The sequence below is a fragment of the Ischnura elegans genome, chromosome 1 (genome assembly GCF_921293095.1).
Source record: "Ischnura elegans chromosome 1, ioIscEleg1.1, whole genome shotgun sequence".
NCBI classification, from domain to species: Eukaryota; Metazoa; Arthropoda; class Insecta; order Odonata; family Coenagrionidae; genus Ischnura; species Ischnura elegans.
The window spans coordinates 30323171-30336395 of NC_060246.1; the positions used below are offsets into that span (position 1 = coordinate 30323171).

Here is a 13225-nt window from a genome sequence, read left to right on the forward strand (position 1 = left end):
GTCTAAAAAAACCGCTAACAATAAGAAGGATAATCCCTTGGGGAGGCGAGACAGAATTGCCACAATAGATGACGGACTGGCGGAGCAAAGGACACTTCGATCCTCATGATAGTGAACATTCTTACCAAGCTTTCATTTCAAATTTCGATACCCCACAATGAACTAATCTCACTTCAATTTCTACCTACTAATGATACTTTCAAATCAATCATAAAAACTGAAGCAATTGCCGAAGCTTCAATTTAAATGTTCTGATAATTAAATTTTTCATAAAATTACAAGTCATTAGTACGCAAATAGAGAATATTTTAATAGAGCTCATCAACTATATTTATTTATTATTATATTCTTCATGAGTGAAAACCTTCCAGCCCCTGATAACACTTTTTGGAAGTTCATTTAACTCATTCGGTATCAGTAAATCCCCCGACATAATTTCGTATGATATCACCTCCCCCGCACCGTCAAAAATTCACAGTCACAGCTAATGGGGTAATAACAATAACTAGAAAAAATCGAATTATTACCATAGAATGGGGTAAACAGAAATTCATTTATGCGCTTAAATTTTTTTTTCTGTGATTAAAAAAACACAAAAAGAATTAAATCTAATATATTTTTCTTTCTTTCCGACTTTTCCTCCGATTCATAACAGTTGTTCAAAAAATTGAAAGGTAGAGGTTCAAGTAATTCCAAACAAATTATTCATTTGTGATGTAACAGTTTCGAAATATTCGTTTACGACTTTTCAACTGTAACAGACTTGATTAGCCGGAGAAACATAAAGGAATTACTACCAAGGCAAAACTATATGGACAATACCAAAATAGTGTATATTATTAGTAAAGTTTCATATGATCAAAAAACCAAGCTCAAAACACCTTTCTCCCCAAACGCAATCACTGTCTAAGGATAACAAGTAATTTCAGGGCGTTCGTTCCAAAGGTATTGGCTAAAAGAGATCCTACCATCCACGAGATTGGTCAAAAAGGTATCCAACCTTTTCTTTTCAACCTGATGAATTTGAATCAAGTGCGCTTATATGACCATGACCTGGGCATGAGCACTTTTTAGGCGCCTATCATTGTGACAGATGATTTGACCATGAAGAGAGTGGCGGCGAAATCTTGCCGAGGCTGCTGACTGCGGAGCAAAAGCAATTTCGCGTTGAAATTCCCACTACATGCTGAACTCCACAAACACCAATATTTACACCAGTATATCATCAATTTTGAATGCCAGAATGAATGCCGGATTCTCCAGCCGCGTTTGTCGTTTTTTATTGACAAGAGTTTCAAAAGCTGTCCTGCTTTCTTCTTCAGGTCGAAGGTGAGTGATTTCTCAAAAATACCTACCTCACACCGCAAATCGAATAAGCATAGTCCGGAAGCGCCAGTAGTGTTTTTGCCAGCTAATGAGCCCATTAGAATTCAAATGTTGGCGGCCTTCTCTCAATTACATCTTAAACGACCAAACATAAGATCGCTTATAATGCTCGCTTATATAATCGCTTAATAAAAATATAATTATCCCTGAAGGCCTAAAAATTTTATTTTTAACGCCGTTTCCACAGTACTAATAGAAACCTAAATACATAACATTTCTGAAGTATCATAGCAGACCTAAGAAGTGATATTGATCCCCGAAAAGAATAATAACTTTCGTTTAGAAGGTCTATATGACCGTAAGCTCGCACGCATCAACGGCTACTTGATCTATGAAAACGTCAACAGCGACAATCAAAAATTCTGGTTTGAGCTTCCAGATATCCAACAAAGCGTGAGGATGAGAAATTAAAAAAACCTTGCAGCAGCGGAACTGGAAACGTGATAACATATTGTTCGATAGTACACACGTGAGAAATTGGATGCCTTTAACCCACACACCACAAAGACCTCCGGAAGTGGTGAAATAAGGATACCAACAGTTCTCCCTATCTTCAAAGTATGACTAGAACCGCAAAAAATGCATTGGAACATATATATACACCCTACAGGCGTTTGCCAAAAGGTATTGTAGAAGCATTTCAACCAACGGCTTGAGATTCCACGAAGCATTGGCTCAAAATTTCTTCGAAGAAACTTGGCAACTCAACAAAAACCTAAGCATAAAAATTTGAGGTAAGTACCATTTATTCACATTTAACTTTACACGATCAATGTCTTTTTATCGGTTGATTTTACGATGCATGCATAACAGAGTTTGAAAGTTTCAGAGATAATAAAACGCTAGAAATGTAATTTTCGCGATCTAATACGGATAAGTTTTTATGACGAAGTTTCGGATGCCTGCAATTAAAATTTTTATTGAAACGATAAAAGAGTAATTCAACCCTTTCTATCTTGCTCTGACTTACCACGATACGAATTTAACCTTTTTTATTGAACCCATGGATAAAACTTCGTTCTGAATATCTGGCGTTTATACGTAAATCATGTATCCCATACCGACTAGGCACAATGGTGGATCCGGCAAGGGAGCGAGAGGGCCCCTCTCAGGATCTGCGATTCGCTCTGGTCTTTCTAATACTGACTCGGGTCCAAGGGCGGTCAGGCCAGGTCGGCTGGTCGGCGATCGCGTAGGGCCGCGAAGTTAGGGGGCCCCCCACAACGCTCGCATCTGTCGTGTATGGTGAAGCGTATATCAAAGGTGCCATAAAAATTACTTAAAACAAAGTTATTTTGCAATTAGAAAATAATGCGTTTTCATTAGTTGATTATTTACAATATAATAATTGCATAAATACCATATGAAAAATAAATTAAAATAAAGATGTCCTAAGATAAAATAGAACCTGATGCTTTTTTGTAAGTGTTATTCGAAAAGGTTATTTTAGAGATTTTTAGATTTCAGCGCAGTTTCAAGGAACAAATTCACTTAATAGAAAATATTTATGTATTAACATGCATTAAAAACATATTTAAAAACATGTATTAAACGAGGTCAAGTTAAGAAGAAAAAAAATTAATAGAAAATAGAACCATAATCATTATTAGACTTTTTTAGCTGTGAAATTCTCACTTTTCATTAGAAATTTCCCGACGAAATAGCTATTTTCTACTTTTATCTAGTTTTTAAGAGCCAGAATACATCAAAATCCATTTCCGGGTTTGCAACTTCCTAAAATTTTCCGGGGTAGGACCCCAGAATCCGTCGGTAAGGAGGGTCCCATAATTAGGCCCAGCAGAGAGTCCCCGATCACCCCTGCTTGGGTTCCCGTTATCCTCCCCTGCTTCCACTCCCATTTGTCTTTGAGACTTCAACTTGAGCCCCCTTTCCCCAAGAATAGAATTTTAGATCCGCCCCGATTGAAGATCTGAATATGTCCATTAAATTCAACTTTAAAAGTTACCGCCACATTTATAAACTTAAATCGACTGGCTACTAAATACTGATTACCTACATTTAAATGAACTTAGTTTAATTTCTGAATGTCCATCACAATTTTCAACGGATATCCATGAGGAAGGATCTAAAAAATCTGCTGTAGTCAAACTTTAAAAACTTCTGTTGACATGAGACAGGTCATTCGTCCATCAAAAAGCATAGCGTACCAAATATAATTATGAATAATCGGGAATAATCATTCATACGTGGTTACAAAATGATCGTTACCACCCAAGCAAGTAGTTTTTAACTCTTTTCTTTACGGTTTTATCGTTCTTTTAAGTCTCCTTTTTTTTGAGAGGTAAAGTTTTCATTGTTGCTGACAGCTTTCGATCCTTCCTCTTCTGCATATAAATTGAAATGTCAGATTCATTACATGTGAAGCTACCACTACCACCAAGAAAGGCTAAACTACCATCGTATCGCGTTATTATTGCATCGCGGGGTGCGTAGGTACAGGCGTTTTACTAGTACATTCTATCGATGATATCTTGTAAACTAAGGCCTATTAAATCCTAGAGCAAATACACGTTAATCTCAAAATTTCATTTTTTTTAATCACAGCAACTAAGTTTAAACGCGATCTGGAGGCGTATCTTCCGTTGTAAACTAGTTTTTTTATGCAGTTCACAGTCATAAACTTTTACCTGGTTGTAGTTGAAATCAATTCAAAGTTATGGAATATGCTGTGCAGTATATCTTGTGGATGCTTTTAACTGTTTCTCTGTAACACTTTCTTCCAGTTGATATTCCTACAATGGAGTGTACCCGATGCAAACAGGAAGAACAGAATTTGAAGAGGTAAGAGTTATAACTTATAGCCACACATTTAGCAACGACTGATATCAAATTTACAAGTAGAGTTTCATAATAAAGAAAGCTAAATAGTAATGTCTGATCCACATTTCCTCAATCTACCTGCTTAGTTAGCCATGATTAATACATTAAAAAATAGAAAAATGACAGCGCATGTATGAGCATTATCTGAGGATAAAATTTACGATTACTGACTGAAGTAAGGTCCTGGCAGTGCAAGTAGTGACGCCTATTTAAAAAATTTGCTACAAATATTTCGTAAGCTTAATTTATGGATTTGTCCTGAAATATCATTAAATCACGATGGCTGAGGACGCATTGGAGGGATCTTAGAGATCCATTTAAGCCAGGGATCGGCTGTTATTCCTTAATATTAAAGTATATGTTTTTTTTACTTTCGCGAAAATTGCAAAATATTACAACCACCCCATTATCACCAAATGTATTGTTACTCTCTGATCCCACATGAGCAGAATAAGTTTCTAAAGGCTTTTATATCAAGATAACTTCAAAATATAATTATGTAGCCACTTTTGTTGTGTCTTTGAGGGTGGTAAACGGGTATCACACTTATTTTTTTTTTTAATAATTAGGTAAACAATTTATACTACACCTCGTAATGACCAGATAGATTGCCGCTTTTTCACGATTATATTTATCAATGACATTAAAAATTTTCATGGAAAATTAGTATTTTACGTACTACATATTGATAGAGTGACATCATATTTGGAGTTGATGGAGTTAAATTATACTTATATTAGCTCACAGTAGTCAGGTCAGTAATCTGCCCATCAAAGAAAATAACCCATTTAAACTGTTGTAAGTTACAGAGTTACATAGGACGAGAAATAAGAGTAGGTCATCACAAATCATATACGCTACATTCTCAGTGCCAACAATATAGGGAACTCAAGATACTTGGCTCTGTTATTACGAGTCATAATACTCGCTTCAAAAAAACTTCAAAAGGATTTAATGTAAATTCAACAAGTTTTCACTTTAAGGGAGAATAGTGGTTCACAAGTCATTTACAGCGCAAGTTACACGAGGACAGAGAATATTCTTTACCGCACGCAACTGCATGTGAGCAGTGTGTGTGCAGTGAAATAATTTCTCGGTAGAGTTAAACTAATACGATAATTAGTATTCACGGTAATATTGAACACGCTCAAATTCTTGCTCAGCTAAATTCCAATTTTGATCCAAAAAGGATAAAGAACATCCTTATACATTTTTATTCGATAACTTAGCGATTATACTCCATGATTAGTTTGGAATTTCATGAGGAATTATTTTTTTACATGACTTAAAATATTATTTCGTACATTCGAATATTTTCCATTTCATTTACAATCGCCCGAATTTTCTTGGAACGATTCGACAATGAAGAAATGCAATTCATTTTTCAGGCTTTCTAGAATAGTCACGCTGCATTTACACATGGTTTATGTCGCGAAAGAGACAGAGCGTAAGGAAGCGACTAGAGGCTAGAGGGTTCCGTCACGTAAATTGGTATCAACAGCCGTATCGTGAGAGATACGAAATCATAAGAAGTGCTTCAACCAACAAGTAATTAAGTGTCATTTCTAAAAATAGTAGACTAAGCTTTGGCTTATACAATTAGGAATCCAAAAATTACAAACATTTTATCATAATGATCTTTCACGAAAACAATTCCATTCCAACAAAACCAATTCCATTCGAATCTCGCAAAAACAAGCGTGACCCAAGTGCAAACGATAAGCATACTCATGTCAACTTAATTTTAAGCAAAATGTTTCAAATATTTTATTTTTCATTTCAGTTCTGAGGATTCTCATTCTGTGACAGTAAAAAGTACAGTATACAATAACTATTGGGTCAAATTCAGCGAAGGAAAAATAGAAATTGGCCGGAAAGGAGAAACATTGCCAATTATATCATTCAATGATGGGCCGAACTCGAAGAAATACGAAGATTCAAAAGAAAAAGGTGAGTTTACACTAGTTCCGAATTGGACTAAAAATTTTGTCTACATCTTTGACTGAATTCAAAAACGTCAAATGAAGTCTATATATTTGCTGACGTAAATTAATAAGCGACATAGCACGATATGAATCAAATTTATAACGACTAAGGACTTAAAATTAAATGATTTGTATTTCCCAATCATGTCAAGCAAGCATTTAATTTTACAGATTTACAGTTCGATCAGTAATGGGTGAAGTCCTTTTGCATCAATGCAGAATTTTATCGCTTCTCCTTGTAACGTCCTCCTCTGAAATATGTGAGGGAACTTAGAAAATCAAGATCGATTCGTAAATAATGTCTTAATCTCCTCGAGTGGTTTCTCACGGTTCATAACGTGACATGTCAGCAGGTTACAATGAAGACAAATGATACAAAAAAGATTGAGCCTAACGTGTCGTAAGAATTCATATGTGCAGTTCCATATCATTAATGAAACTAAGTATATCCTGCAGGTAGTAACCAAAGTATTTATTTCCCTTAGCTAATGGTATAAAACTCTATTGCTCTAAGATTTTGGTAAGGTTAATAAAGCTGAAAATCCCCGAATAGTAATAAAAACGATCAGAAAGTACGCCATAAAAATAATAAATAATATGACACATACTGAGATTGGTCCGAAATATAATATTGTGCACTATAATAATATATATTCATTAATTTCGCACATTGATACACAATTTCTTTAACTCTGCTTAATACAAGTGAAATTTTTTAACAAGAATTTTTCATTATTTTGATTCAGTGAATGTAACAAAATCATATTTCACTTATTAAATGTTATGTTATTTTAAGTTCTTTGCCATTAGGCAACTACAGTATCATCGGTGTGGAATTTTTTTCGCTCTAAGCCAGAGCACTCGATTGATATATACGTCTTTTCGGTGAAATTGCAGATGTAAAAGAATATGTGCCTGTTTCATCGGAACTTCTCAGCCAGTCGGCCGTCTGGAAAAAAGTATCAGGAGGAGTCCTTCCTCACGATGCTGTGCAAGGTGGAGATAATCCAAATCGCACCCTTTACGTGGGGAGAGCTTACCACGAAGGCGAACTATTACCTGGAAAAATATGCAGAGAAGATGAAGTATGCTATGTACCCTTAGCAGGAGAAGAGCATGCGAAGACGGATTACGAGGTGAGGTAGATTCACTCTCTTTCTATAACTACTGCGGCGAATAATTCTTTATGGACAAACCATCACTGTATTTAACCACTCGCAGTGATTAACTATTCCGCAAATATAGCTATTTACGGAAAACATAATTTCATATCCACCACTTTTATCCATTTTTTACGCTACAGTTCTGTAAAATATAATGCGATTAAATAATCGTGAACGTCACGGCCACTTAAATAACTGACACAATGAAGATTGTCTTCGAAGCTGAAGTTGCCCTCCGCGATGAAGGGAAAAAAATAATTTTATTTATTTTGGGTTTTCGGAACATTTCGGAGTCCTAGCGGTCTCCTACCGATTCTGGTTGCTCGTCCCATTAGGAAAAAAGAAAAGATTCCCAAAAATGTTATCCACGTCAATCGAGGAGCCCTTCAGGCGGGGTTACAACCGATAATGATCTTATTCTGACTCACCATGTGAACCGCTTCAAAGAAAAACAAATAATTAATTGACAACCGCAACAACAAATCATGCTTTCTGTGGGAAATATGAAAATCAACAACATATGAAAAAGATCATGATAAACTGCCATTAATCCTAATGGTTTAACGCAGCCCTCCACTCTCAATTCTCCCATCCGCTGATCTTTTAACGTCAACACAATTCTTCCAGAACTTAACGGCCTTCAACACCTGCTCCATGTATCTCACCCATTGACTACCTCTGCCGTTCTTTCCTTCCATCTGCCCCTCAACGGCAATTTTTCTCATCGTCTCATGATGTGGCGGATTGAATTGTCCCGTCCTCTACCCAAAGTTTTCAAAATACTTCTCACCTACTCTTCTTAGAATATCCAAAGTACCCACATGATCTACCCATTCGACCTTCATCGTTCTTTTGCGACACCTCATCTCGAAAACTTCCAATATTTATTTCTCCGCTGCCGTTACCATCAATGCCTGACTGCTATAAAGAACCACGCTCCATTCTGTAAGCCATAATAAATTTCTCCCTGTTTTAAACGCTCCTATTTCAACAGTAAGAAAACTCCATCTTAGAGAAAGCCCTTTTTCAAGGGATATTCTACTATTTCCTTCTTGCTTTATGCATTGTCACTTGGCTACCCAAATAGCCGGGCCCTTTTTACATTGGCTACTCTACTAGCTGCTTCCTTATTGCTATATCAATTGTTGGTCACTCGGCTACCCAAGTAGCAGAACTCCTCCTCCTCAAGTTGATAAGTTTTTCAATTTCACATGACAGACTTTCAAAGGAATACTTGTGCAAATTTAAGTAAAGAAGCTTTAAAAATCGTGCTCAATAATTAATAGTTCGAGCTTGAACGTAGCTTCGCGCAATTACGGCAATATTGCGGATCGTATCACTCGCATTCGGGAAATGATCACTGTATTTTCCTTTAAATCTGTGGCATATTAGCGAAGGCGTTTGAGTTGACTCTTAGTGGTTATCGCAGAGAAATAGGCCAAAAACGGACAGATCCTCTGAGAATTAGCACGACGCAAAGATTGGATGGTATATACAGATCTTCGATAGAGAAAAATATTATTTTCGACAGACCTCGTCATTAATTGTGGATGAAAATAGAGAGAAAATCAAAGAGGATTCGTAAACTATTATGAAAACCGAAAAAAATTAATCACTTAAGAAAAACACGTCCACTAAAAATAGCAAAGATAAGAATTTAGGCTCAATTTTGTGGCAATTTTAACATAAATTAAAGGATCAAAATAATCCTGTGCTCTTTTGAGACTTTCACAATATTTAGCCATACAAATTTATATAAAGCAAAACTTGAATAAATGTTTGATAAATTATATTGAGAAAAACATTTTTGAGTGCCCAATGTTTGAAATCGCATATATTTGGCGATTTAATTTGATTCATTACAAAAATTCTGACGCGTCGGAAGAAATTTAAGGTCATTTGCGGTATTATTATTGAAAAATATAAAAATTCAATTAGAAAAAAACTAAAACAAAACAATCGCAGGCTTGTATAATTAATAATTAAAAAATAGTCTTCGTTAAGGCGGACACACTAAAACGCTAATTTTGAAATGGCGCAGGGTCCGTCAGAGAAAAATTTTAGTGATAAAATTTTAGAGATGAAATTCTAAAACAATTCCATGTTATTTTATATTGAATATTGAGTCTAAATACAGCCCTTGGGAAAACCAGCATGAAAAGGTATATCAACCGAAAGGCATTGCAGACACGACGTCAATGCAATGTTTCTCATTGTCTTTGGACGCGCATAATAGAATTTCTGGAACCATTTGTTTTCTTGGGTCCATTTGAAATTCTTTATGAAATTCATGACGTTTTTTGCACATTTATTCCTAAACACACAATAATAAGATCGAAAATATTCATTGGAATCATGCAGAAAAACATCTGCGGTAAAATATTCAGACCCTGGGATTCAGGGGGAGTCCACGAAAATAATAGTTTATCTATCTTTTTTTCTATCGTGGTGACTGCACCTAAAGTTGAGGTATCATAAAAATCATACCATTACAAAATATAATCAACGTTCAATTTATGAAAATTATATTACCACAACGATCTTTAAGAAGCCCCTCTAGGTGTATCGCCAAGACCTAAATATCTGGATTGAGGGTATTAAACAGTGCTAGAACCAAAATTAGTCATGACGAACAGAGGACTGAAATTGTAAAGGCCGGCTGAATCTCTTTGGTGACTGAGAGCACATTTTTAATGACGATATAACGGTTTCTTTTTTGTTAACGGATGGTGTCCTAACACCCCCGCCTGAACACCCATTCAGTTGAATTGTGGGGTGGTATTTAGATGTATCTTACAGCGAATATATAACTTTCCAGGAAACTACCGCATCTAGAGCATCATTTATTAAAGAAGGATAATAAACTTAGAATGTAAGAATAAATAGCGGGTTACATACACTCAACGGCAACAAATATATATAATACAGAATGAAATCAGCAGAAAGATACGTTTTCATAGATTAACTAAAACATTTAGGCTGATCGATAATCAAAATGGGTCAATTTCAAAATTGCTCGGGATTCTTGAATAATGAAACTTAACTTATTGTAGCCTAATAGTGAAAGATAACACCACTGCCGCAAAGTTCTAATTATTTACAATTTCTAACCAATGGTATTCTATTCAACCTCCTTCCCTAAGTAAATATCTTCATAGTACGATGTTTCCGCAATCTTCTGTGCATTTACAAGAATAATAACGGATTTCCTGGTACAATTTTCTGATCTTTCGCAGCGGAAATACCAAAAAACGATTAATCTGATTCTACGGAAAAGATAGCGATTCATAGTAAACCTATTGATTTTTTTCATGCATTGCTCTAAATAATTCTTTGTGCCATACCTTTCAGCGATAATTTTTGCATGCATAATTTTTACTCCGCTTATAATTATTTTGCCACAGGTTCTTACGGGAAACATTTATGAATGGATACCTTACCAGACGCGGGCAAGTTTGGTGAATGCTGTCCCAGGAGGAAAGACCAGCGACGGGACCACACTCTACATAGGTCGTACCATGTATGAAAACACAGTAACCCCTGGAAAGGTAAGAAGCAAATATAAAATTAATATATAAATCATATTTACACTAAAGGTGGATTTACAAATGGATTTCTACCGCCCGGTGCACCGCAGTAGGACATATGCCAAACAAGGCCGTCACATCTCCCCCCATAAAAAAAGTTATTATGATGAATATGAAATATTCTAGAGCGAGTAAAATGTTGACATCGAAAGAGATCTTTTCTGCAAGTCCCAATATCATTGCAAGCATTTTAAAAAATCGTATAAAATCCATGTTTTGAATTATCAAATCAGTAATAAATTTATAAATTGAAAATGAAGAATAAATTATTAAATAACTTTTTTATAAATTATTGTTAGTCTTAAATGACAATGAAAATTTTCGTTGAAAAGGAAACTAACCGCTGCATCATATACTGAAAGTTTCAATATAAATATGAAGAGGTAATTTTGTCTCATCATGAATTCCTCCTCCGGTAAAGTATCGTCATCGCAAAGCACTGGCACCGTTTCAATTACGTAAGGATTCATTGATTTTTTTTATTTCCACAGGTTTATCCATGGACTGGACTTGTGTACATTGGACACGGAGGACTCGAGCGAACTTTCAGGGATTTTGAAATTTTAGTGTTTAGATCAAAGAGGGCACAATAATGGTAGGCGCACGGAAAATTCTGCGTAAAAATAAATATACAATGGGTGATATTGTGTGAGCAATTTTTAATAAAAATTTTCGAGTGAATCCGCTGTAATGGATGGAAAATGTATTTTTTACATCTCAATGACAAATGAGGTTGAATAAATAATTAAAATTGTCTCTGGAAGTTTGGCTTTAAATTGAGCGAATTAAAACAGGGCAGGCAACAGATATTTTTCTTAAATTACGCTATGATTGCTAGTGATAAAATACTGATGAAATGCTTCAATTATACTGAAGGAGTTGTATTGAAATCGCCAGAGTGAAACATACAGCAAGCGGAGGAGACGAGAGATCGTGGATGCAGGCACACAATAAAATAGTATCAACACTGTTATTATTAGCGCACAACTGAATATGGATTTTTTAAAAGAGATTTGTTTTATCCATACACGCTTTTTAGAGAGAAACGCTTTTTTCCAAGAACCGATTATTAGGTTTACTAAAAATGAGTATTTAAGAGCCTGATAGGTGTGTAAGGATTGAAGCCAACGCATCATTCTCCGAGAGATGAAAAGCTTATTTTCCACCTTTATTTTACAGTGATGTTCTTAGTAAATATATAGATAAAATTTAGGCCTACCAAAATTTCATATATGCAAAGTGCGAAATAGCAAAGTAAAACCATGAATGACGCGCAAGGTCAGCTTCTAAACAACCGTTTTAAATTTGAGGAAAACAATCGCCCAATCCAGGATACGAACCAGTAATATTTCTTTTGCTAAGTAGACATGTTAAACCTTGTTAACGCGTCTGCCTATAACCGCTACTGCCGTTAACTTTTATGCCAATATTTGTCATTACTTGCGTCTCTTTACCCAAATCTATAGCAACTCTGAATAAATACCTAAATGATAGATATGTTGTTTTTGTCAAAATATAGGAATTATCAGGCAAATATTTTGACAGATAATTCTATAACGGAAGTACCTACAAGAATCGATTGGCACAAAAATCACATATGTGACATCAATACAGGCAGACAAGTTTTACGGGGTATTCCAATTAGCTCTGTGAAAAAAAGTGACAAACCACGACATCCTAGTCTATATTAAACTAAACGATAAATTATTCTAGCCCCGTAACGAGCGCATTCTAGCCCCGTCTCAAGGATACATAAACTAACTAACTCACAAAATGAGAAACAAATAGGCCATCAATTCAGGCACATATTTCACCCTTTGGTCGGATAATGATCAAAAAGGGGACCCAAACAGTAGGACACATGCTCCCTAGCAACCGAAGGTGTCTGCTAAAGGATTAGAGGAGGTGATAACAAAGATAGCAGGTATCGCAAACGATTTGCCCCCAATAAAGTATAGCAATATATATGGTGAATTGCCTATCCAGATATATAGCATTAAGTATCAATACACGCGGATTGCAAAATTAACCGGCGGTGAAATGGTGATGAAGGGAGACAAACCAGCTCACCACCCAGTATTTCGGCTGCGGGCCACGGCTTAAGGGACATCCATTACTTACGTGAGGCATTTAGGCATTAGAGGGGTCAGGCCGATTCTCATCTAATGTCACGTGAGGGAGAGAAGGGGTCCTGCCAAGTATAATGTAATTTTTCCGCAAGAAACAGGGTAAAATGTGATTCTAGACTACAACCTTGGTAATC

At 35.7% G+C, this 13225-nt stretch overlaps 1 protein-coding gene across 1 annotated transcript; it reads left to right on the forward strand.

Annotated features, from left to right (window-relative positions):
* Positions 1 to 2009: 2009 nt before the first annotated feature.
* On the forward strand, positions 2010 to 11717 carry LOC124174061. Its single transcript, XM_046553199.1, has 6 exons — positions 2010 to 2120; positions 4131 to 4188; positions 6011 to 6177; positions 7110 to 7348; positions 10780 to 10923; positions 11454 to 11717. Exons 2-6 carry the CDS (start codon positions 4145 to 4147, stop codon positions 11553 to 11555), a joined length of 696 nt encoding a protein of 231 aa, XP_046409155.1. The 5' UTR covers positions 2010 to 2120; positions 4131 to 4144; the 3' UTR covers positions 11556 to 11717.
* The last annotated feature ends 1508 nt before the right edge of the window (positions 11718 to 13225 follow it).